At 40.5% G+C, this 24955-nt stretch overlaps 4 protein-coding genes and 1 long non-coding RNA gene across 6 annotated transcripts; 2 read left to right on the top strand and 3 right to left on the bottom strand.

Moving 5' to 3' along the window:
- Nucleotides 1-14: 14 nt before the first annotated feature.
- On the top strand, nt 15-2847 carry ndufaf1 (NADH:ubiquinone oxidoreductase complex assembly factor 1). 2 transcript variants are annotated; one of them, XM_061082545.1, is made up of 5 exons: nt 15-218; nt 959-1489; nt 1695-1880; nt 1962-2036; nt 2466-2847. In XM_061082545.1, exons 2-5 carry the CDS (start codon nt 983-985, stop codon nt 2604-2606), a joined length of 909 nt encoding a protein of 302 aa, XP_060938528.1. In that variant the 5' UTR covers nt 15-218; nt 959-982; the 3' UTR covers nt 2607-2847. The 2 variants fall into 2 exon arrangements, with proteins under 2 accessions (XP_060938528.1, XP_060938527.1); XM_061082544.1 differs by having other exon boundaries at nt 956-1489.
- A 390-nt stretch (nt 2848-3237) lies between these two features.
- On the bottom strand, nt 3238-6559 carry nusap1 (nucleolar and spindle associated protein 1). The gene is made up of 12 exons (XM_061082541.1): nt 6394-6559; nt 6212-6271; nt 5331-5531; nt 5040-5208; nt 4810-4899; nt 4602-4714; nt 4458-4508; nt 4202-4380; nt 3944-4107; nt 3739-3855; nt 3544-3655; nt 3238-3441 (listed from the first exon to the last, which is right to left on the bottom strand). Exons 1-12 carry the CDS (start codon nt 6466-6468, stop codon nt 3354-3356), a joined length of 1419 nt encoding a protein of 472 aa, XP_060938524.1. The 5' UTR covers nt 6469-6559; the 3' UTR covers nt 3238-3353.
- Nucleotides 6560-8538: 1979 nt separating this feature from the next.
- oip5 (opa interacting protein 5) lies at nt 8539-10169 on the top strand. The gene is made up of 5 exons (XM_061082178.1): nt 8539-8713; nt 9350-9416; nt 9564-9686; nt 9897-9978; nt 10060-10169. The coding sequence occupies exons 1-5, from the start codon at nt 8539-8541 to the stop codon at nt 10150-10152; spliced, it is 540 nt and encodes a 179-aa protein (XP_060938161.1). The 3' UTR covers nt 10153-10169.
- A 273-nt stretch (nt 10170-10442) lies between these two features.
- On the bottom strand, nt 10443-15363 carry LOC133015445 (uncharacterized). The gene is made up of 2 exons (XR_009681532.1): nt 15156-15363; nt 10443-13665 (listed from the first exon to the last, which is right to left on the bottom strand). It is a non-coding gene; the product is annotated as an uncharacterized LOC133015445 (long non-coding RNA).
- An 893-nt stretch (nt 15364-16256) lies between these two features.
- chp1 (calcineurin-like EF-hand protein 1) lies at nt 16257-23987 on the bottom strand. Its single transcript, XM_061082374.1, has 7 exons — nt 23641-23987; nt 22270-22342; nt 20997-21077; nt 20123-20244; nt 19942-20003; nt 18559-18681; nt 16257-17887 (listed from the first exon to the last, which is right to left on the bottom strand). The coding sequence occupies exons 1-7, from the start codon at nt 23705-23707 to the stop codon at nt 17834-17836; spliced, it is 582 nt and encodes a 193-aa protein (XP_060938357.1). The 5' UTR covers nt 23708-23987; the 3' UTR covers nt 16257-17833.
- Between the last annotated feature and the right edge of the window lie 968 nt (nt 23988-24955).

The raw sequence follows: 24955 nt of genomic DNA, 5'->3' as shown, positions 1-24955 counted from the left end.
GTTCAAGAGATCCGAGGATTCGACCTTTAATTACGAGCAGCCGTGTGTCCTGAACGCACCTGTGTGTGTAGACCCTGTGTGTTTGTGTAGACCCTGTGTGTGTTAACGTGTAGTAGCGGTTTATTGTGTAGTTTGTCATCGACACCAGCGACATAAAGAGTTGTGTTGAAGATGGAGTGAAGCTTAACGACGAGCAGCTCCCGAACAACATGGCCTCGGTGAGTGGAAACTGTGACTGTCTGTCCAGGGTTATATCTTTTAATATGTTTCTCCTTTACTAGACTGTAGCTAACACTTGTTTACATTGTTGTTGTCCTGGTGTGTTTACCCAACAGAGGAGGTCAACAATAATAAAAGCACCATTCAAAACAGCTGTTATTTACTAGGATGAAACTCAGATATTCAATAGATGACATAAGAAGACATACTGGTGTAGCCCTGTATAAAAATCATTAGGATACCGTGCATAAAATTAATCTCAAAATAGCATAACAAATGTTGTATTAAAAGAGAAAGTTCATGATAATTAGATAAGTTCATATAATTAAAAATAGTAGTTAGAATAAGGATAAATACGGGATAAAATGTTATAAATATAATATGTACAGTTAATAAGTAGCTATTTACACTTAAAAAGTAAATCAATAAATAGATGTGTGGTTAAAAGGCTCTGTGATTGAGAAGACGAGAGACTTATTGATTTGAGTGCTTTTAATGTGAAATCTAACTTTTTCTCAGTTCTGAGTTACACTAGTATTATAAAGAATCTATCAAGCCACTAAAAGTAAAATAATAGTTGCTCTTTCAATCGATGCATCTGTGAACAGGACCAATAAAATAAGCAAAACATACTGTAGATCGGCTAATTGTTAAAGTCGATCTACAGTATGAAACCTAATATCGATATTTCATTATCATCCAGTAACTCAAGTGTTTCCCATGTGATGTTTCCCAGCAGTGACCCGTCCTGATCAACAGTGAAATGTCCCTGAGTATGATCACACGTGTCCCCTCGGCGCGGCTGCTGAGCTCCATCCACCAGCAGCTGCTCCTCCCCCCCGCCGGCCCGCTCACTGTGCCCACCAGAGCCATGATCCAGGGGGAGTACAGGCGACCCGGGGAGCCCAAGGAAGACAAGCCTCCATGGCAGAAGATTAACTTTAACTTCAACAAAGGATTGGAGGGAATAAAGAAGCACTTCATGCTGCTGAAGGCGGAGTTCTCTGAGCGCTGGGTCGGTCCGGAGGGCAAACCGGTTCTCGAGCACATGCTGGAGCAGAACCGAGTGATGTGGGAGTTCAGAGGTCCGGAGAGCCTGGAGGAGTGGACCGTGTCCTCGGATCACGAGATCGGAGGCCAGAGTGAAGCCCACCTGAAGCTGGGCAAGAACAACACCTGTTTCCTGTACGGGAACCTGAGCTCCACTCCTCCGAGGGACGGAGAGACACGCTACAGCGGCTACTGCACCATGCGCTCCAAACAACCACTGGTTAGTGCCCTGCCAGTACTATCACACAATTCTGTCTTGTGGGATAGCAAACTTTATAGCAGTTACAAATTTAAAAGAGCAGTTCCTCTTTCTCCTGTGGTTGTGTGAGGCTTGTGAAATGAAAACCTGCTGACGTCCAAGGTCAGCGGTTGAGGTGATGACTGTACAAGAAATCAACCAAACCAAACTTTCTTGTCGTCCCCAGTTTTCTTTTGACAGGAAGAAGCACCACGACTGGTCCAGCTTCAACACGCTGCACCTGCGGGTTCGCGGCGATGGTCGTCCGTGGATGATCAACATCGCCACAGAAACCTACTTCTCTCACCAGAGAGACGACATATACAGCTACTTCCTGTACACCAGGGGAGGACCCTACTGGCAGGACGTCAAGGTACGTAGTTGATGAGTAAAATATAGTTTAATGCCTTTTTATAAAACTTTCCTATACTAATAAAGTTGGACTTATTTACAGATTCCTTTCTCCAAGTTCTTCCTGACACATCGTGGGAGGATACAAGATCTTCAGCATAATCTCTTGCTGGACAAGGTAGAGCAAAGGACCCGTTACACTAACATGACATCAAATACATATAAATACTAGGGCTGGGCAAGTTAACTCGTTTTAATCGAGTTAACTCAAGTGATGAGTTAACTCGATTGTTTATCCGCCAATTATTTTCTTTTTTCATGTTCTGCAGCAGTCAGCAACAGACTTTCACAAAATAAAAGCCTGACTTTCACAATAAAACAATAAATAATCAAACCTGAGTTAATGCGAGATAAAATAATTAATCGAGTTAACTCATCACATGAGTTAACTCGATTAAACGAGTTAACTTGCCCAGCCCTAATAAATAAACTACGTTGTGGACAGTTCCCGTACACTGTTCAGCACATTTGCATTATTATGTAATGATATTTCTACCCTGTGACTGTAGCAGTCTAATACATTTTGTATATTCTTCTGTATTCACAGGTCAACACTGTTGGATTCACTTTGGGAGATAAAGCAGACGGTCCGTTCCAGCTGGAGATCGACTTCATCGGCGTCTGCAAAGATTACGCTCACACCGAGGAGTTTGCCTACGAAGCTTACAAGAGGAATCCTGAAGTTTGACACTATAACAACTCTGGAGATGAACTCTCATTGAATAAGAGCTGAACTCTATCAACAAACCAAATGTACCAACGTCTTGTGTTGGACAACTGACCTCATGCAACACTCTGAGAAACTGGAGGACTAAGAGAACTCCTGTCAGCCATGATTAGAGCCCGATACCCTGAATGGCTTCTTCTTTGGGTCATGCATCACCCTTTTCATTCAAATTAAACATTCTCACTTCCTTTATCCACAATAAGATCCAAGTGATGTTTTTATAATTTTTGTGCAATATATTCTGGTGGAAAATGAAATTATGAAAAAGACACTTTGGAAAACAGCAATAGAAAATTTAATTGGTGAATGCAAACAAGACATTTTTTTTTACACCAGTCTTTAACCAGCCTGTCCCAAAAAAAATTATCAATTTTAAGAACAAATTAAAATTTCAAATGCAGCAAACAGAAGAACAATGCTCAACACATCTAAATGCAACATTAAACAGAGTTAAAGTACATGTGTTAAATCTAAAACCAGGTAATTAGCATGACAGATGACAGAGCTTCTCTAGAGAAGGCTAAACTTCCTCTACACATCTAAATGTATCATTAAACACAGTACATGTATTAAATCTAAAACCAAAGTACAGTAACGTGACAGAGATGGAAGAGCTTCTCTACAGAAGGCTAAAAAGCAGCAGAAAACCAAATATTTACAGAGGAACAACAGGCTGTACAAATGTCAACAAACAAGCGCAATATCTTTCTACATCATGACGAGGCCTCTTCTCGCCCCGAGCACGCTCTCCTTCTTCTGCTTCCGGTCGGCCGTGTGTTTCTCTCTCCTGTTATCCCTAAGATGGAAACACAAACATTTAAGACACAGATGTTGTAGAGGTTCCACTGTTCTCAGAGAGAATCAATCAGACGAAGGTGTTTCTTCTTTTTAAACAAACCTTGTTTGGACTTTGTGGTTTTTATAATTCTTCTGATGCGAGTTGGAGATCAGAGACTTGTCTGCTGCTGCCGTTGTGTTTTCTTTGACGTCTCCAAAAGCCTTTAGTTTACCTGTAAGTTAAAAACATCAGGGGTTGGTCCACTGATGATGCAGCACACCTCAGCTAAACACAGAAACTGAAAACCATCATTACCTGTATGAGGCTTGTAGGAGAGAGGACGGGACAGACTGGCCTTCAGGTCAAAGTTCTGCTTCTTCTGTGTCCCGGGGGTTTCAGCAGCGCTGGTGTTGCCGGTGAAAATGAACGCCCCTGTAGAATTCAGTAAAAATTTGAATTACTTTATTATATCTACACAACCTATACATCTCTAATTCAGATATGGAATGATTTAATGTACCTGGATTTTTTGCAGCAGAGACTGTTGTATTCTTGACATTGATAGACTTGGCTTCACCAGTCGTCTGTATTTGTGGCGTGCTGGAGGTCACACAGGGCGACATGCGGGCGGGCGTCTTCACCAAGGATCTCTTAAACTCATTGTCTCTGGTGGCTTCGGTGAACCTGCACACAATCACATTTGCTTGTTGTCATGTTACATGAAGTACAACATCCTTTTCCACCCACGAGACAAACCTTGAATGAAAGTGTAACTCACCGAACGTTGATCCTGCGAGTGGAAAGGACGGAGGGTCTGAACGGAGCTGCTTCCTTCCCAGCAGCTTCCTTCTGAGGAGGAGGAGCTTTAGTCGCTGACAGCAGAGTGCGTCGGCCTTCAGCTGTTCTCTTGTTGACGGGAGCCGGACTGAGGATGGACGTACGACTCCGATTTGCCTTCTGAAGAACAGATACATACTCATCAGCCTCAGTGCACTCAAAGTATTCAGGGTGTTCTAATAGGTGATGATACTCACTGCTGGGGGTTTTCCATCAGTTTGCTGCAGTTTAGTTTTGTCTGAAAGATTCTGAAAAAGAAAATAGATGGCACATGTAAAATAACTACATAAATGAACATGATTGCTTTCAAGGGGAAGAAGTCAGTGAAAGCTTCATGGTACCTTGAGTTCTTTAACTGAGGCTCTGTAGGTGTCCATCTGCTTCGTCTTCCGCTGCATGTAGGAGTCGATGGACTCCATCTTGTTAAAATGGGCCTCGTGGAGTTTTCTGAAGTCTAAAAACAATAAGCAACAGGTATCTTAGTAAATTGTGCAGGAAAACATCACCTGCTTCTCTTAAAAGTGACTGGTTGAGGGGGGGGGGACTTACTGGGAGTGACAGGCTTCAACTGCTTGTTCTTCAGCTGCAGGCCTTGGTAACGAGGGATTTTACCAGCTTTGGCTGCTTTTGTTGCCTTTTCTGGAAAAATATTTAAAATGCAATATGTCAGGTTAAAGGCAAGTATGTCTAAAGGAATACATACAAATCATTATAATAATGAACTATTCAGGAATACAAAACTAAACATGCTTCATTCTCTTTCATCAACCATGACTCACCTGTACCATGCACTGGTGCTTCATCCGTCATGTTGGCCAGCTGCTGCTCGCTCTCTGGAACCTGGGAATCCTCCTGAGGCTCGGGTTGGTCAGAGTCTTTGACAGAAGACACTTTCCTCTTCTTTGAGCGCCTGGCACCGCGGGGTGCAGCAGCCGCTTCCACATCACCCTGGAGAACAGATGTTTTAATCTTTAATCCGCCAAAATAACAGAATGTAATGCTGCAAATAACGACCAACGAGACGATGTTCAGTGTTGTGTGTATGCTGGTGTGTAGTACGTGTGTAGTACCTCTGCAGCAGCCGGAGGAGACACATCACACTCAGCCTCAGTATCAGAGATCTTTCTCTTGGTACCGTTTCCTCGGCCTCGACGTGTGTTCACAAACACTGCGCTGCTGGAAACTTCTTCCTGAGGAGTCGCATCTTCACTTTCCTGAGCAGCTTCTTGTCCTGCATTCACATCCTCCTCCACAGCAGGAGGAGCTTGTCCCTGGAGAACAGTGGAGATGTGACTTCATTCACCACCATCACGTACTGCACTTTAACCCTTTAACTCTCAAGTGTGCAACATTCTCACACTGCACATTTTTACTGTCCTTTCAATGTATATATTAGTTTAGTTTCATTCTTATTTTTCTATATTTCTAAAGGTATATATTCTTTATATTCCTCATACTTAAATATTGCATGCTACATAATACATAAAATCTAGAAATTTGTATATAAAGCTTTGAATACTCAAAAGGCACTTCTGGCAAGAATGAGTGTTATAATATAGGAAATGTATTTACAGAAATCAGTATTCATGATTTAAAATCAACAATTACTATAAATTATATCACCTCAATATTTACAGCTATGTACCACTTCAGATTGTCCAAAACATTTCCTTGTTCTTTCATTCTCATATTCATACAGACGACATTGGTCCTCAAATATACAACAGGCTATCTACATTTAATTTTAAAATACAATATTATAAAGTTAGAGGGGAAAGCATCATTGAAGTCAGCAAGCGTTATTTTTTATTTCCTTAAGAGATGTAGGTCTTGAGTTGCTGTAATACTGCCCATTTCCCCTTTGTGGGTCTAATATAGGATTATTATCTTATCTTAAGACAAAGCCTTTGTTTAAGTGGGATCATTCAAACAGTTAGTGAGAGTTTCTTACCTGCTCCTCGTCCTTTTCTTTCTGATAATGCTGCTTGATCAGCTTCAGCAGTTTATCCGCCTGTTTCACAACAACAACAATAATCAGCACAAACATGTCATATTACATTCAAACGTTAGCTTTAGCCTTAACAAGCTAGCTCCCATAACCGAGCACTATGCTAACTATGCTAACTCCATCACCTTCATGTTTCCCTTCAGCCCGAGCTCCTTGGCGACATTTCGCAGTTCTGCGTATTTCATTGCGTCCAAATCCATCTCGACGTGTAACTTTTAACTCGGTTTCACGCAAAAATATAAATCCACAAACACGCGTTGCTCTTCCTTTCGAGCCGCGGAACCGCCTGACGGTTAAATCTTCCTCCGATTCAAAACACAACCGTTGCGGCAGTTTGATTGGCTCCTGGCTGTGACCGGATCTGCCTCGCAGCCAATCAGAGTGCAGATGGAAATGTTGTACTTGAATCAGTTCCTGGTGCGTTCATGTCGTGTCGGAAAAATCGGTAACGAGCCACCACCAGAGGAGAGTGGACAATAACAGCATTTAGGAAAAGTTATTTTTCACAATCAGACTTTTATGTTTTATAACAATCCTAGTGGTGTTTTTTCTTTTTAAAAATCATCTAAACTGTAGGAATTATTGTTTTATTTTACCCTAGAATGGGCCATTTATATTTAAATACTTTATATTCACATCAGGAGCGGATCCTTTCTGCGGAGGCCACCATGGTTTTTTTTACAGTAGCCCAGACAGGACAAACCAACACCTTTTGAGTATCTATGGCAACTGAAGGCTACCTCAGGCATTGATATATATATATATATATCTATGACCTCAGGTACTCTCTCTCATGCTTGGAGGAGGGGGTTGTTCAGCTGCAACTTGACACTGAACCACTAGATGTCACTAAGCTCACACTGAACCTTTAGATAGATAGATAGATAGATAGATAGATAGATAGATAGATAGATAGATAGATAGATAGATAGATAGATAGATAGATAGATAGATAGATAGATAGATAGATAGATAGATAGATAGATAGATAGATAGATAGATAGATAGATAGATAGATAGATAGATAGATAGATAGATAGATAGATAGATAGATAGATAGAGTACTTTATTCATCCCCGAAGGGAAATTAAGTTGTCATAGCAGCCGGTATATTTGAATACAATAAAATACAATACAATAGAATAAAATAAAAAATATTGAGGTAGAAAGAATAAAAAACAGAAGCACAAGATAAAATAAAATAAAATAGGCAGATAAAGTGCAGTGGCAAGATGATGTTAATAGTACTGATGATATGATGGTAATGTTATTGTTGGACAGTATATACTAATAGTACAGTATATATAGTATATAATATAACATAATATACATTTATATATGATAGTAATTATACCAATATAAAAGCAGTGTATAGTAATAATGGCAGCAACAGTATATATAATAATAATAGTAATAGTGATATAATAATAGTAATTATAACATGTACACATTTATAAATATGTGTATATAGACTTATGTTTACAAAGAATATACAGAGAGTATGATATAATATATGATATATAGTAGAGGTATGAATATAAGTATTTGACTATACAATAGGTAATATAATATACTATGAGTGTAAGAATATGTAGACAGAGTGTGCAAAAGACAATATTATTGTATAAAATGATATATAATATCAATATAGTTTATATGAACACATATCACATATGATGTGAAGTAAGTGTATACGGAGCGGAGTGTTGTACAGTGTTGTATGTTTTAAGAAACATCACCACTTTCACCTCATTTTTTTCAAATGGTTACTGAATACTCCAGTATGTCATTATTGTTAATCTAATTCAATTATATATAGATAATCTATTCATTCATTCATCTTACATATTAATTCATTTATGTATCTTATCTATTCATCAAATATGTGTGGTATTCATTAATTGAGGATGATATCTATTTTCTTACACACACACTCCGGTGCAGTAGGTGGCGGTAATGCACCAGAGGCTGGATGCAAACCGCGAAGAAGAAGAGGACGTGAATGTTTTAAAAGTCGTTATTTTTTGTGTCAGACTTGTTGATTCTTCGCTTCTTTTGGTTTTATTACATATTAGCAGCGACACGGAACTCAGGTGGTTTTGGGAACAAACCTCAGCCCGGAGCCATTTAACTGAGGGACGGGACCTGCGGCTCTTTCTCATCCGGAATTCAAACTCCTCTCGGCGGGACCAGCATCGAGCAGGACTCGGTCCCCCTGGTCCCTCTGGTCCCTCTGGTCCCTCTGGTCCCCCTGGTCTCACTGGTCCAACATGGAGTTCGATAACAGCGTGTTGACGCGGCGTGTGGACGGTGGTAAAGCGGACGCAGCCGAGGCTCGAACCCGGCCACACATGACTCTCCACTGCACACAGTGTAACACCGTGATGGCGGATTCCCTCAGCATCTGCGGGGAGATCACATGCATGAACCTGATCGTGTGTCTGCGTGAGTTCTCCTCTTCACACACTGGGGTTGTGTTTGTGTTTGTACAGTAAGAATCCACCAGTGTGTCTCATTCTACTAGTTGTGTGTCTGTGATGGTTGACTTGTGGGTCAACACATGTTTCATGAAACACATTCAAAACAGAGATATTGAATTCCGTGTAGGAAATGGATAAAGTTGGTGTTTACTTAAGTTTTTTAAGTTTAGTTCGCAGTTGTCATAGAGATTACGCATATCTTAGTTTCCCAACACGTAGTCTCCATGGCAACCAAGCCAACTCTCTGCTGGACAAGACCTAGCTAGTGTAAATGTTACAATTTCTACTTATCTATGTTTGTATTTATTGTGTGGGTCTACTGCCACTAACCATATGTTATTATTTTAATCTCATCATACAGGGATGAGTTTTAAATGCAAGTTTTACAATAATACATCACAATATATGGCTGGATCAGAAAAACATGCTTTTTGAATGACAAATGACAAAATTGACAAACCAGATATAATAATCCACATCATACAAAACAGCTATGGTATCAGAGGTAGTTTGTCAGTAACATCCTACATTAGAATGTTTTACTATATTGTTATTATTGCTGCTTAGATTATCCCCCCCACTGCTTCTCGTCTCTCTTCAGGAGCGACCTCTGACGTTGTCATCAGTAATACAAAGGAGTCCGGACATAAAGGAGAAATGGCAAATTGGTGAGTGGACTCAGCAGTGAAGGGTTTTGGAAACTTCTCGTATCATGTAAATCCTCCATCTTTCACTCACATGTCAGTGAGGAACATGTTTTTATTACCCTCAAAGTCTGTGTCTTATTTGTTGTCACTGCTCTTGTGTGATTTCAGCATCTACAGTTCTCTAAAGTGTCGTGGCTGCCGCTCTTCTGTGGGCAAAGTGATTCACTCGGCTCCGTCGCATTGGGCCTCGATTCGCTCGCTCTTCCTCCTCCACAGAGCAAACATCACCTGGTGAGCACACAAGCATATTGACTTTGTGTGTACAGGTGTACTGAAGCCTGGAGACGCTAAAATACACAAAGTGCCTTGTGAGATTAAAAACACATTTTTGATTTTTGAAGGGATTGATTTCCGTTCCTTCAATCTTTGAATACAGAACATAAAATAATTGCAGGCTACTTGATTTAAATAAAATCTCACTTCTCTAATTTCTCTTTGCAGCTACATCCTCGACAGCAGGTCAATGGTGAAAGCTTCCACAATCAAATTGGATCTGAAGCCACTCAAACAAAACATCGATGAGGTGAGAACGATATGTGACTTCTTATAACTTCATTCTGATTCTCACACGTTGATCTCATGTTTGTTTTGATTTCCACGGCAGGTGAGGAAGCAGTTCCAGGCGCAGCTGGATCGGATGTTGTGTCTGAAGAGCCGACTGGCTGACCGCAGCGTTTCCAGCGTCTTGGAGAAGTAGACCCGACTGCACCTGGTCCTGGGACAAGACTCCTTGTGGTCCTCAGTCTGCTGCCCCCTGTAGGCCTGTGTGTGTTGTGTATATATGAATTGTTTTCTGTGTGTGTCTTCATTAAATGGCTCTAGAATTAATCTATTTGCTCCATTTCTGTTCAATAATAATTTGTATTGTGGCACTAAACTCGCATTACAGTTAATTCATCTTTTCTCTAATTGCAAAAAGGTATTTCCATGATGTAAATCCTCTAAAACACTCAAACTGTGAGTAAACATCGACACCCAGTCGTCCCATTGGCACCATGCTGCATTTTATTGCTGAATTTCTGATACAGATTCTTTTTTTTTTCCTTTGTTAATACAAAACCAGACAAGAGGCCTACACATAATAAGCATGCCCACTTCCTCCGTCTGAGGTGCATAGTTTCCACACAGTCCACCCCCTCGGTGGAAAAGTTGATCAAACAAAGTAACATCATTAATCTTACCCAGGCTTATATATGTGTGTTGTTGTTTTTTTCCGTGGGAACAAAGGTTGATCGGGGTTGTTGAGCTGCCCTGTGGCAACGCTGCCATGGTTACGTTTGACTCAGCAGAGAGAGTGAGAGCAGAAACACTTGAAACACTCCACTGTTTCTTTTTGGTGCTGAGCAGTCTGTGAAAACCACGATGATCCAAACTCCCTCAACGCTCCTCAAGTAGAATCAAACAACCGTCCCCTTGTCACAGAACACCTGACATGAACATTTCAACATCCTACTTACACCCATTCACATTACAAAGTTGGATTATTGCATGCAATACAAATCATTCTTTATTCTGCTTAGTCATGCATATTTTTTGTACCCATATATTCAAGTCGCTAGACGCCTACTTGCTTATAAATTGCGATTATAAATCCCCACAAAGAGCATCACAGGGTTTTTAGTTTACAGTTTTCAAGACGGGACGTTGAGGATGATGGTGCAAGTCGGCACAGAGAGAAAGTGCCTTTCAAGCAAGTTCAGTAAACTTACTTCACAGCTACAGAGTTACTGGAAATCTGGATTTTTAAAGGAACGGGGGTTTTTTGGATGTAAAATGCTACAAGAAGAAGAATTATCCTTTAAAGCGTCTCTCATGTTGGTTTACCTTATTGTTTTTTTGTGTTTGAAAAAATACAAAGCAGGGAAAATAGTCTCTGAAAAATATAAGTGTCTCGGTAAACTTGTAAATACTGTTCTGCTACAGCAGTCCTCACATGCACGTAGTTCTGCAGGAAGTATCCCAGACCTGTAGAAGAGATACTGTTTTCTAAAGCTAAAGAAAAGTGACCAATAGATAGACGGCTACATTAAGCGTAAAGAGGTGGGGGGGGGGGTCCTTTCCACGGCACGGCAGGGAATCCTTTGAACACTTACACCCTGGCACTGAACTCATGCATTATTGTAGGTTATTGCTTCTAAAACTCTAATCAAATACAATTGTATGGATTGAATTATAACACTTTGAATCCCAAAACTAGGAGGTATTATGTACAATGCGATGTCATGGTGAGATCTTTATTCTAGGACTGAAACACCACCTGCCAATTAGATCCTAATCCAGGAGGAACGTTATACTCTTTTATTAAGGTATTCTGTCATATTTACGTCTGAGACTCCTTTCATGGGAACTTTATGGTTGTTATTCAAAAATTTACTAATTCTTTTGGTGCATGCGAATATGTTAGAATATCTCTAAAGCTTTTTTTTAAAAGATAAAAGTTCTAAGAAGAGTAAAACAACACTTACTTATATACTTAAGAACTGCATATCTCGTGTTTACAGGCCAAGCTGCTTCTCCACTTGGTGTCTTTAAAGATTTAGAATGTCAGTCTACAACCCTTTAATTTGACTGAAATGGTTTCCATAGTTTTGAGCTCCAGCTTAGTCTAGAAAACTGATTTCACTACTCGTCATAAAGCAAGCATCACTACTGGTCATGCATGGCTACAATAATGTGGCATCACAGTCCCGCTAAATAGGCTGGTTAATGCACATGAGTCTATACATATCTTAATGGAAGACATTGGTGATCTTGTTGCTTTCAAACAACTTGTCACTTGTTTATACAATATACAGTTTGGTCAACAACATGACAGTTAGGATCAAATATTGCACAAATCCCGGAAAATTTGATTTTTTAAAGTAAATCTTTCACAAAAATGTGAAAGGAAAGAAAGAAATGGGGCCAGGGTTTCCTTCATGTAAGAACCAGTGCTAGATGCTACTTCAGCACTGGTTTCCTCAACTTACTGGACACATCAAAAAGCTGTTTTCACTTAATATTTTGTCTCATGATTGATGGAATGAAAGGAATCGAAGGATCAATTCTGTCCCTACTTGCAGAATTTAAACAATGAATATGAAAATGATCAAATGAGAACATAAACGTTTTTTTAAGGGGAAAAGAAAGAAAACTGGATGAGACTTTTGAGATAAAAGACACATTCTAAACTATAAGTTTCCATATTTTTTGGGATCTCGAGTCACAAGGTCTGTGTCAAACTGATTAAACCTGCAGACTTGACCAAAGAGAACTAAATAAACCCAAAATGCCAAAATGAGAGCATGGGGTGAAAAGACGACCTTGTGACCTTCCTTCAGAACAGATGCATAGGAGACCACAGTTTGAGGGCGTTACTCAAAGTGGCTGAATCTAAAGTAAATGTGCATCATGTGCTTGGGTTGTTTTGCTCCTGTTCACCAGTCGACAGCCTCACATGTTGATCCAATACCACTAAAACCAGACTCATCCGGGAACAATATTTAAATCTGCTGTGGTACTTGACAACCATTGAGCTTCAGGTACTGGTCCCACCCGTCTCTCCCTCCTGTTGGACTTGTTACGGCACTGAGGTAGTGCAAAAAACTACAGAAGAACTCCCTGTGAGTCGGATCTAATCACAGGCCTTGATCTTTGCTACAGTATCTTGTGTCTTTACCTTCTTTGCAGAATAGAGGAGCAGCTGATTTGTTCATCATCAACCGGCTCTTGTCCTATAACAGTGGGATTTTACTGTAAAAACTTAGTGACTACGTTTACGTGTGACCTGAAAACTATCTCGCTTAAATCTGACTGAAAATCCCCAAATCATGGAGACTTCCAGACAGATAGAGCCAGTGTAGAACCTCCAGGTTACATGTGGACGTAGTCGGAGTGTGAGAGACGGAAGTCCATCTTGGAAGACGTCCCTGTTGATGATCATTCTGCAGAAGAGGGCCAGGATGAGAGCGGATGCTGTGGAGGAGAGAGGACTGATGTCCCAGCTACAGCAGGAAGGAGAGCTCCAGTGTCCCAAAGTCCCCAAAGAGGTCATCGGGTCAGTGATGCTTCATTCTTTACCTCCACGAATCTCTCTGGTGGTGGGAGACGTCTGTCTGTGGTGCCAGGGAGGATCCGAATGTCTGGAGGATCCTGTCGTACTGGAGGATCCTGCAGTCAGTCCTGGAGGATCCTTCAGTCCCGGCTTCAGCTGGTTTCTTATCTGCATCATCTGGAAAAACCATTGTAGAATGAAAATGCATGCGTCAGTTATTGAAAGACTTCCCCTCGTCAGTGGTTCATCACTTCTTTGGGTCCCCTGGAAACATTTCCGGTGTTGCTTTCGCTATTTGCACGTGTTTTTCCCTTTTTTAATTTGCACAGCTCTCTAGGCCACTGTGTAACATTTAATTCACAAACTCCCACAGCAACATTCTGTGATGTCACAGAACTGATGATGCAGCAAGTGTATTCATTGGTTTATGACAGCAGCTAATCCTTAAACCCCGCAAAATATGACATGTGACATCATGATTCACAATTGTGACATCATTAGCGTATTGGATTAAAATAAATAGGGTGGGGGGAAAAATCGATTCTGTTCAGTATCGCGATATTTTGCGCCAGCGATACTATCGATACTGTAGCACAAAGTATTGCAATTTTTTTTTTTTTTTTTTTACAATTATATATGTAACAGCCCCTGGCTGGCAAAGCATGACGAGGAGAGTTTCAGAGTTTAAAAGATACCTAGTGTGTATGCTGAAAGGATGTTCTCCACTGCAGGAGATATAGTAACGGCCCAGAGGAACTTTAACATCTGAGCATGTTGACCAACTCCTTTTTCTGAACAAAAATGCCAATATTCCCAAATTAATTTAACATTTTGGGTCATGACCTTGCAGCCAACTGGACTGGACTCTAGTAGTACACATTTGTTTATTATTCTCAATTTGATTGAAGCTCTAGATTACTCTTATTTATATGATTATTCTCAGGTTTATGTTACTCTATCATGTCTGCTTTATGTTACTGTATTGTATTTAAATAATTGTAAGTTATGTGCTGGGAGCTCAGTGTTCATGTGAGAGGTCTCCTCTTCAGAAAATAATTACAAAGGTCCTGTGTCCTGAATGTTCAAGGACAAAGTTTTTGCACTTCAGTTAATGTGTAGAAGACAATGTTGTTCACAGAATTAAATGTGACATTTTAAATGAGGTGAGCAGTCTTATTTTCCTCATTTTTTGTAATGCCTTTGAATAATATGGGGGACATGAATCGCAATATATCGCAGAATCGAATCGCAATACTTGCAGTATCGCAATATATCGCAGAATCTCAATACTATTGAATCGTGGCCCAAATATCGCAATACTATTGAATCGTCACATTTTTGCCAATTCCCACCTCTAGTGGGGGGTCAGGATTAGGATTAAGATCTTGACATCCATTTGTCATAAAATTCCCAATCGTCAGTGCACTTCCTGGGGTCTCCTGAATTATGAGTTTGAAGCTGATTGATTGAAGACAGGTAGAAAGACAAGATGTGAGACAGACAGATTCCTGCTCCATTAGTAGGATGCATGGTCCTCTATTAAAAGACATGCATCTCAATCAGAACTGAAATAGAAAAATCAATCAACAATCACCATCTTCATTCATCCTTTGAATCAAAGCCTAACCCAGATGTTCCTACAGCGGCGGCGGGTTTGAAGCACTGACCTTGGACCGAGTTCTTCTCTGCGACGCTGCAGATGTTTGAGGTTCGAGCTGCAGCTGCACACAATGGTAAACAGATGGGGGGGGGGCTGAATGTGTCACCGACAGATCACCGGGTAACCTCCGGGACGAGGAGCCGCAGCGGCCGGGGACACGTCCGGAGAATCACCTGCAGACCCCCGGTCCTTGCCCCCGGATAGGAGAGGAAAGGGTCCCCTTGTCTCCTTGTCCCCTCGTCCCCTTGTCCCCTCGTCCCCTGCTCCTCGTCCCCTCCGCCCTACGCCATCTTGGCTCCGCTACTACGAGCCCGAGCAGGATTGAGCCGGAGACCTGTCAATCAGAGCTAGAGCCCGCCCCGGAAGTACAGTTATCAATCAAAATGAAAATAAATAAATAACTCCACACAACCGGATTAAAGGTATGATGAAAAATAAGATAAGGTAATATGATTTAATGTTTGTAAAATAAAACATGAAGGAGCTAATGCTTACATGTTCTTCAGCTATATATATATATTTAGATATATATATTTTATTTTCTATTTTAAATTTTTGATATTCTATTTTCAAATTTTGTTTCTGTTTTTTGGTTTTAATTTCTTGAACATTGCTAGAAGAGAGCCTGTGATTCAAGCATTTCATTGTCAGCGACTGCTTAATTTTATTGTTGTGCATTTGATAATAAACTCTTGAAGCTTGAATCTTCTGACGTATAGAAAGAGATATACACAAATGTTAGCTAACGAGGAATGTTAGCGATATGCTAAGTGGTGTAGCTGAATTGCATTGTAGGAAGTTGGTAGTTGTTTCACAGAAAAATTTAACATTTGTTTTAATTTGTTTAACATCTTAAAGGTTCGGTGTGTAGAATTTAGTGACATCTAGTGGTAAAGTTGCATATTGCAGTTGATTTGATTCACCGGCATGTTTCCTATTTCATTTCGAAGCTTCCATTGAACATGTTCTGTGAGTTTCCTCTTACAGATCACAAAATAATTCATATTTTTCATACTCCATAAATTAATACAATATGTAAAAACTGGAAGTAACATATAAAGTCAAAAGACAACGGGCTTCATCAGTTTCTCAATAAATGATGCAAAGAAAGCATGGCACTTAATTTATTCAAATCAAATTCATGTTTCATCTTGAACACGTAGACTAACATCACATAATGATTAATAACACGGTTGAGCTGTGTTTCCTGCGCTTCTCTGCTGGAGGGTTTTCTTTCAATGATTCAACAAACTCACATTTATCACACGTTCCACTGCTTCTCACGTACACTCGCCTGTGCAGACAACACACACTAATGCATCGGATCCTGTGTATTCATATGACAAATGTTGAGCAGTGCATAAATCAACAATCATATAAAGCACGTAATATGGCGTACAGGACATGACACGTTTAGAGGAATAAAGCCTCAGCGAGGAAAAACATTTTGAAAGCTGGCCACACTGGCAGTTTTTACTTTCAACAATTTTTACCTCCACCAAGGACGTTTGTTTGTTTACACAAAAACAAGTGAAAGATTTCCACGAAACCTGGTGGAAGGATGTGACCTGGGTCACTTTCTCTAACATGGTGAGATAGGACTCAGCTGTGGCTCCAGTTTGTTACAGATTTAAACAGAAGATTAAACATTGATTTGACTCAATTAAAACATTACAAGTTATTGAAAGTAACTAAATTAACCCTGAAGGAAAAAACACACAAACATTGCCGCTGGTTCCTGTTTGCTGTTGACAAAATAAGTTAGAAAGGACAAACAAAGCCATGGCACTTCAGTGAGTAAAACAGCAGCTTCTGCTTTGAGGGACAAACTAAGAGCCGGCTGCTCCAACGTGTTCTGTCACAATCAGAGAAAAGGAGTCACAAGATCATGTTAGCGTCAAAAACAATGTCTGTTGTGAAGTGGAATCAAACGTCTGACATGTTTACCTTTGAACCATTTCATGTTTGTACAGACAAAGACAGAGCATCTCCTGAATATCCATAGAACAGCATGAACACATATAGAATAGCAGAGGTACCAACTGTGATTCTGAAAAGGTCTCTAATAAATAGTAATCCATTTTTTGAAAAAAATACACTGACTTTAGGGCTGTCATGAAATCAGATTTTCACTGAGAGGAATTGTCACCAAAATAATTAACGCTTATGATAAAAACGGCAAAATCAACAGAAAATCTGAAATTAAAAGGCCATCAGTAAAAATTCATCTTCTATTTAGTTTAGTGTCTTTTTCTTTTTGGCAAATGAATTTAACTCAAAATACAAAACATTAATACATACTTGGTTGGAGTGTGAACCAGAGCATCACTGAGAAAAATAAACAGAAGTGATTTGATTTGTTCATTTGCACAATGTTATCATAAGAGTTTGTATTACTATGTTATCATAATTAAATCTGTTAGTGATGTGTTAAATACCTGTGTATTGTTACACCCCTAAGTGACATTGCATAAAACAACCCAAGGCACGTTTCCCTTTGTTTACAGAGCAGTGCAGAGGCAGGAACTCAACATCTATGACACGCTCTACCTAACGCTTGGTCTGACCGGGGGGGAACTCAGTGGAAATGCTGCTGCAGCCTGCGGACACGCTCGGGGGGGGGGTCGTGTCCTGACATCAACTGGCCCGTCGAAGCTCCACTCAAAATGAAGATGGAAATGAAGCTTAGTGCAGGAAGCGGATGCTCATTTTCTGTTCCACGTCCACCTTCTCCAGGACCTGAGGACACAAAGAGACAGTTGAAAAGAATGATTCTCTGTGTTGGAGCTGTAGTGTTTAATAGGAACAGCAGGAAACACACAGATCTGGTCAATTTCAATTCAGACACACACAACATGGATGCTGGCTGGAAAACATTATTTTTGAGACTATTTTTCTATGTATTCATTTATTTCAAATAGTGCCTTCACATTTTGTCTTGATGTCATTTTTAAAGCTTTTTGAATCAACCCGGTTGTACGAATGTGCTTCTTGAATAAATTGCTTTGCCTCTTGGACGTGAACAACTAACCAAAATCGACCCGTTGTTTTTCCTGTTAAAAGGCTCGTACGATGTCAAATAAAATAAATAGACAGCTCGGCCAATATGACCAAACTCTCATATCATTTCAAAATGTTTGTCTGAACCCGGCCCAACCCGTCAGGTCTCCACGCTGTGATTTCTGTGTCAATCCCCGGTCTCTAGTTTGTTTCCCCCACAAAAGTACAGTTTGTGCTAATGACTGAATGTTCAGAACGTTAATGAAAAGCACATTTCACATGATACTGGCTGCGTAGCCACTTGTTTAGGACACAAACTTTAGAAAGTACAGAGCACAGAAGCAGTATTACAGGTACATTAGAGAGTCGTATACGTCAGGTGACCGACGCCCTGCGGCCACAGAACTCACCTTGATGAATTCATTGAAGGAGATAGAGTTGTCTCCGTTCGTGTCAGCCTCCTGTATGGTTCTATCGGCAATGCTGCCGAGCTGTTCATCTGAAATGTTTACACCAACCATCATCCTTAGGACCTGTAAACAGCACAAAGTCCTTTAGAGTTCAGGAATGTCAGAAAACGGTTTGTGGTGAAGATTAAATACGAGTGGCGATGTGTTTTGAAAACACGTATTTAAGCTCCGCACGAGATAATTTGTAGGTATTTCACTTCAACGGCAGGAAGCCACACGGTGACAAATAACAGTGAAACACTTATTTTGTGAAAAACAGGCAAACATACTCTGAAATGCATCTTTCGAGTTTCAGAGCTTTGCGCATCACGTGACGCAGGTGACACAGAAATGTTTTGTGCAAAACAAGGAATCTGTCTGAGTCATTTAACCCCCAGCTTACAGAAATTACAGGTCACACAATGTCACAGAAACCGCCGCGGCCTCAAAGAGGCAAAACAAATAACACAGAGGAAGACAAAATACAGGATATTAGACCGTCTGGGAAGAGCAACCTGTAGTTAGGGGAGGATACCACATCGTTATCAGCACAAGGGCAAAGTCTCCTCATTCACATCCAAATACTTCTCTCACTTTCAAACAGCTATTACACAAAAGCATTGTTCCCTTGACAGGCTCAGAATGAAGAGCAAACACTGTCAGAGGTATAAGTGGATTTCTATCACAGCTCAAATCTGCATGTGAATGGGTCTGAAGCCGCTCAGTTCAGTTTCGATTCTTAAAGGTCGCAGAGCTGAAATCAATCAGTGCAACAGAGCGTGTGGCAGAGCAACGGAGAAGGAAACAGATGACAGGTTGCAGCAGTGGGTCTGGTTCTTTTACAGATAATCTAACATCTGGTTAATCACCTTCACCGAGGAGGTTATGTTTCCACCCGTGTCTGTTCGTCAACACCAATTGTGCAAAAACCACTGAGCTGTAAGTAATCAGCCATATTTAGAGGACAGACATCTAAGAGTGGGTGAAATGAGGTGCAGGTTGATGGAAGATAGGGGGACGGTTGGACCTTGGCGGAGCTGTGCATTCTACTGAATAATGAATTCCTCAGACATTCTACATCAGCAGCAGCCATCTTGATCGTTAACAAAAGTGCTTCAGCATCGAGCGCTCCTCTGTCAGTCAAAATATCAACCCCAGCCCATCTTAGATAAATGGTTGTGATCCGCCCAGTTTCAGGATGCATGGAAATCAGTTTGAGTGGTGGGAGGGGGGGGATTTCCATGAAGGAAAGACGTGTCGAAACTATTCACCACTTGGCTGATTTGCCTGTTTCCACAATCTGTGACACAACGTCTGGTTTACATGACAAACCCGACCACTCACCTGCAGCAGCTCATCCCGGGAGATTTTGTCGTCTCTGTCCAGGTCATACAGGCGGAAAGCAACTGGAAAAAAAACAAAAACCATAAGTCATGGGAGACACATTATGAAACCCTGTGCTGGTTCATGATACTGGTCACCGGCTCCACCCGGACACGCCCCTGTGACCGAGCTCTGCACTCACAAAGCAGCTTGTTTGTCCTGCTGTTGAGCGGCTCGCTCACTGGCTTGTTCTTCTCGTTGTCCTCTATTGGTCGGAAGTGAGCTAAGGTTCGCATGAAGCCCCGGAAGTTCACCTGGTCCTCTCTGGAAAACAGGCAAAACAAAGACTCTACTTTTAGTAATGTCCCAACCTGGATCAGATACACAACAGACTGATTCTTTTGTGCTGGGTCGTGTCACCTCATACTCATGAAAAACACTGGCTGTGCGGGAAAGACAATGACAACTCAAACTAGTTGTAACCAAACACCATTTTACCAGGTAAACCACTTCCACCTCTATTGTAAGAAGAAGAAAAGAAAAGAACAGAGCAAAAGGAGGAGATCTGAAACCTTTAAAGGCCTCGGCTGAAATTACACGTCAGACTTTCTTTGGGGATTTTGATAACCTCTGCAAACATCTGGTTTTTAACTTCCAGATTTTTCAAACCGCCAAATACAAAACCAGAATCTTGCTTGATTTGTTTGACACAGAACTGTGGGGAAGAACTGAGCTTCTCAAGTCTGCAGTCAAGCAGCCACAGTTTGGCTCTCTGGTGCCTGTGACTCAACAGCTTTCACAGAAAAGATCTCTCAGAGACGACAAACCAGTAACTTTGAGCAACTCACCCCTCGGGGAAAAACGCATTGATGATTCTGTCTCCCAGAGGGTTGATGGAATTGTGCTACTAAGTCAAATTTAGTCTTTACTTACTTTAAAGACCATGAAATGTATTTGAACACCCTTAATATTTGTCCTCATCACTAGTCTTTCAAGTGATTCTGTTTTTGAATACTCTTGCCACAATATGTCAAAGTTATGCAGAGACGACAAACCAGTAACTTTGGAGAACTCACCCCTCAGGGAAAAACGCATTGATGATTCTGTCTCCCAGAGGGTTGATGGCCAACTCCGGGATCCTCTGGAAATCCTCTCGACTGCAGACGGCAGGAGAGAAAATGGAAGTGAGAATGCAACTTGATGAATAAATACATTAAAAATTTAAAAAAACAGATCCTTGACTTTCAAAGAAATGACAGATGTCTTTGTTATTATTTAAAATCAGAATTGGTTTGACTGAAGTATTAGAAAAAACAAAGAAGAAAGATGGTTTGCAAATGAAAACTATGGATTCTGCAAGATATTTTTAGCAGGGAGGATATCAAGTGATGAAATGATGGCTTTTATTTCATCAGCAGGACCAGAGGTTGGCCTGGGACACTGGGACAGCTAATGAATGACAGGGAAGTCACCTTGGACCTAAATGAGGCTGCACCCGACTGCGTGCTGTGACTTAAAAGCACTGGAGCACGAACAGAGAACTTGTGATGTGTAAACACAAGAATGAGTTTATCACTAAACTGTGGAGCTGAGGCTCTTTTTTAAAATCCTATCCCAGGGAGACGGATCTGAAAAGGAATCTTCTGCCAAGTCAAACATAAAAAATTCTCAAAGTAAAGTTTAAGCAGCTTCAATGAATAAACCATTTCTTCACCTATTGCTTGTTCTGCTCAGACGATGAGAAGAGTCGACTGGAAGTTAATCAAAGACTAAAGAAATGTCAGACTGAAGTCTCACTGATTACTGAGTTCATTAAGACTCACTGGCTCTGGAACCCATTTGAGAATGATCGATGTTTTACAGAACTGTGGCAGACAACATTTATCTAATGACAATAAGTCTCTAACACAATTTATCTTAATTTACCTTTAATAGTGCATTAAGATCCACATTAACTTAAAAGAAAATTGTGCTACTAGAGTCAAATTTAGTCTTATTCTCTTTAAAATCAAGACCATGAAATGTATTTGAAGACCCTTAATATTTTTCCACATTACTGATTCTGTTTTTGAATACTCTTGCCACAATATGTCAAAGTTACGCAGCTTCAAATGATTTTAAAAATGGCTTTTCTCAAGAACTAAGCCGTGATGAAAGCCAGCGTGAGAGAAAAGATGATTTATTAACGTTGTCATAACAACAAGTGAACTACTGTAGGCCATCTGAATCACGACCCATAGACTCTAACTAACCAAACTGAAGGATTGAAGGAACCAGACTAACCAGCCACATCTCCAGGCTGCTGTTTACTTAGGTTAATCAGACAGTGGTTGGAACATGAGGTCTCACCTGAGGGTTCCGTTCTCCCCTTTGTCCAGGCTGGTGAAGCGGCTGTACAGGCGAGTTATCTGACTGTGGGAGACTGTGGGGAGGAAACCAAAGAGACATCGTTATTTACAAGTAAATGAGCAGAAGATAACAGACAAACACTGCTTCAGGCAAAGTGACTTGTAAATCATTCTGCCACAGGAAATCATAAATGATAACAATCATCTTCAAACATAAAACGCTCCAATTTCATGATTACAGGTCCCTTGCCACAAAGGGTTGGTTGCTTAAAGTTTAATTATTTGACAATGTGTTATATTTCATCATCTTAACTATGTGTTGTCATTTCAAATCATATTTAGTATAGTTACTTGTTTATTTGGTCAAACTAGTTCAAATATCAACTGTCCTGCGGAAGATCTCCCTTTATGAATGTGATCATATTCAGTTTGTGGTGCATTAAATGGATAATTCAAGTTTTTCCTCCACTTCATTTGCATGAAGGGAGTTGACTGAATAACAGAAACACAGACTTCAAACTTCCTGGAGGCAGGATTCACTGCAGCTTTGTTAAATTAGTCAACATTAAACTTTACAAGATGTTAAACTGCAAAGTGAGTGAATGTAAATAGTAAAAATATAAACATCTGGAATAATGTTGAGGATAAATCCCACATATCTACATGTAAGTGTCTCAGTCCCGGAGCTGAGAGAGAAGCCACACAGTGAATGTTAATGGTGCAACTTCCCATTATCACAGGATTTGTTGATTCTAATTTCATGATTACAGGTCCTGAGCCACAAAGGGTTGTTTGCTTTAAGTTGCCTACAGTTTAACTCTTTGACAGTTGTAGTTATATTCTATCATCTTACCTATGCATTGTACTTTCAAATCATGTTTAATACAGTTACTTATTATTAAACTCACAGTTTGTGGTGCATTAAATGGATAATTCAAGTTTTCAAGGGAGTCGGCTGAATATCAGAAACACAGACTAGATCCCACAAAGTGAATTAAAGCAGCATTTTCACTAAAAACACTTTGATTACAAACTTCCTGAAGGTAGGATTCACTGCAGCTTTGTTAAATACGACAACATTATATTTAACAAGGTGTTAAACTGTAAAGTGAGTGTATGTAAATAGTAAAATATAAGCATCTGGAATAAAGTTGAGGACAAATCCCACATATCTGCATGTAAGTGTCTCAGTCCCGGAGCTGAGAGAGAAGCCACACAGTGAATGTTAATGGTGCAACTTCCCATTATCACAGGATTTGTTGATTCTACAGAGGATCGCATGAGAGGTCAGTGTAACATGTCAACATGAAGGTGTAAATGCAGCAGCTGTCGAGTCAAAGTCCTGGTGTCCACCCGCCGGAGCTCCACTTACAGCCCGTCTCCTTCTTGATCTCCTCGATCTCCTCCTCCCGGAGCAGCGTGGACGCCCTGGAGCCCATGATGATGAAACCCGATCAGCTGGGAGAGCCCGTTAGCACACAGGCTAACAGGGGGAGCTAACAGGGGGAGCTAGCAGGGGGAGCTAACAGGGGGAGCTAACAGCCGGCTGCCTGGCGGAGGTCGATGCGGGCTGGCGGCGCAGCAGAGGCCGAACCCGGGTTCGATTCTTCGGCTCCCGACGCTTCTCTCCGCGGGCAGGACGTGAACTAACTCCGCTTCTCTGCGCTGCGACGCGTTTTCATGATCTAATCACGGGTTTCGGTCACTTCGACTTCCTGATTACACAATTAGGTGGGCGTGGTCTCGACTAGGCCGACCTCCCGCACAGGACCCTGCCCGGAGCTTTTAGGTAGCTGGTTTTCTGCCTGCACAAAATGGGAAGATAATAATTTGTATACAATTATATATTAACTCACATTTACCATATTAATAAATCTCCTGAATAAATACTTATGCTAGTTACAATTTTTAATTAAACTATATTAAAGTAACCAAGCAAACAGATTATCTCTGGGTCATGCTAAGTGAAGCCAAGGAGTAGCTCTTTCTGGGTCTGAATATATATTATATTATAATATATTATGTTATATCGTGTTATATTATATTTTATCGTGTTACATAATATTCAATTATATTATATTATTGTAATTATTGAAATAGATATTCTTATTATTGTCTGCCAGATGAGTTGCCCTTATCAAAGCCTGCTTAAAAACTCACCAAAGTTTGCAGAAAATTCAAAAGCGGTGAAAATGTACGTATTCTGGAGGAATTTGAAATGGGCGTGGCTAAATGGCTGAAAAGATTAATAAATAAAGCCCCTAAATTCGCTTTTACCGACCTTCGCGAGATTTGGTACGTGTGTATCATCATCAAAACACGAGGTTGTTGTAAACAAAATGTCACAGTGTCGGTGGTCACAGATTCCTTTGATGTCTTAGATGTTTCAAAGATGACAGATGAATACGATCTGAAGAGAAACCAACAGCGGCGGCTGGCCAACAGAGGGCGCTAGGGCTCGCTTGTGGAGTGTGTTTATTTCTTTTAATTTTATTTCTTTATAAAAAACAAATCTAGCATTAACTATGATAACTTATTTATGTGTTTAAAATTCACAATAACGTGTGTTTTATAAAATATAAATAAATATGTTCAGTGGAAATGTGTGGGAAACAAGGGTTCAGGGCGTTGGGAATGTCGCCCATAAAGCAAAGACCAGTTGCCAATAGCTGCATTGAGGTGAAAAC

Source organism: Limanda limanda, chromosome 12, assembly GCF_963576545.1.
Source record: "Limanda limanda chromosome 12, fLimLim1.1, whole genome shotgun sequence".
In the NCBI taxonomy this organism is placed as follows: domain Eukaryota; kingdom Metazoa; phylum Chordata; class Actinopteri; order Pleuronectiformes; family Pleuronectidae; genus Limanda; species Limanda limanda.
The sequence above is the reverse complement of the archived record's forward strand: the minus strand, read 5'-3'. Positions and strand labels throughout refer to the sequence as shown.

Bases quoted from the DNA above. Each gene is read 5' to 3' on its own strand.
- ndufaf1 (XM_061082545.1), top strand. From the start codon at position 983: ATGTCCCTGAGTATGATCACACGTGTCCCCTCGGCGCGGCTGCTGAGC. The intron at 1,881-1,961 runs GTACGTAGTTGA...ACTTATTTACAG, and splicing joins CCTACTGGCAGGACGTCAAG to ATTCCTTTCTCCAAGTTCTT. The intron at 2,037-2,465 runs GTAGAGCAAAGG...CTGTATTCACAG, and splicing joins ATAATCTCTTGCTGGACAAG to GTCAACACTGTTGGATTCAC.
- nusap1 (XM_061082541.1), bottom strand. From the start codon at position 6,468: ATGGATTTGGACGCAATGAAATACGCAGAACTGCGAAATGTCGCCAAG. The intron at 5,532-6,211 runs GTAAGAAACTCT...ACTGTTCTCCAG, and splicing joins AAGAAAAGGACGAGGAGCAG to GGACAAGCTCCTCCTGCTGT. The intron at 3,856-3,943 runs GTACATTAAATC...TGAATTCTACAG, and splicing joins CTCTGCTGCAAAAAATCCAG to GGGCGTTCATTTTCACCGGC.
- chp1 (XM_061082374.1), bottom strand. From the start codon at position 23,707: ATGGGCTCCAGGGCGTCCACGCTGCTCCGGGAGGAGGAGATCGAGGAG. The intron at 22,343-23,640 runs GTAAGTGGAGCT...TCCTCCCCACAG, and splicing joins GATCAAGAAGGAGACGGGCT to TCTCCCACAGTCAGATAACT. The intron at 21,078-22,269 runs GTGAGACCTCAT...TGCCGTCTGCAG, and splicing joins GGGGAGAACGGAACCCTCAG to TCGAGAGGATTTCCAGAGGA.
- oip5 (XM_061082178.1), top strand. From the start codon at position 8,539: ATGGAGTTCGATAACAGCGTGTTGACGCGGCGTGTGGACGGTGGTAAA. The intron at 8,714-9,349 runs GTGAGTTCTCCT...GTCTCTCTTCAG, and splicing joins GAACCTGATCGTGTGTCTGC to GAGCGACCTCTGACGTTGTC. The intron at 9,979-10,059 runs GTGAGAACGATA...TTTCCACGGCAG, and splicing joins TCAAACAAAACATCGATGAG to GTGAGGAAGCAGTTCCAGGC.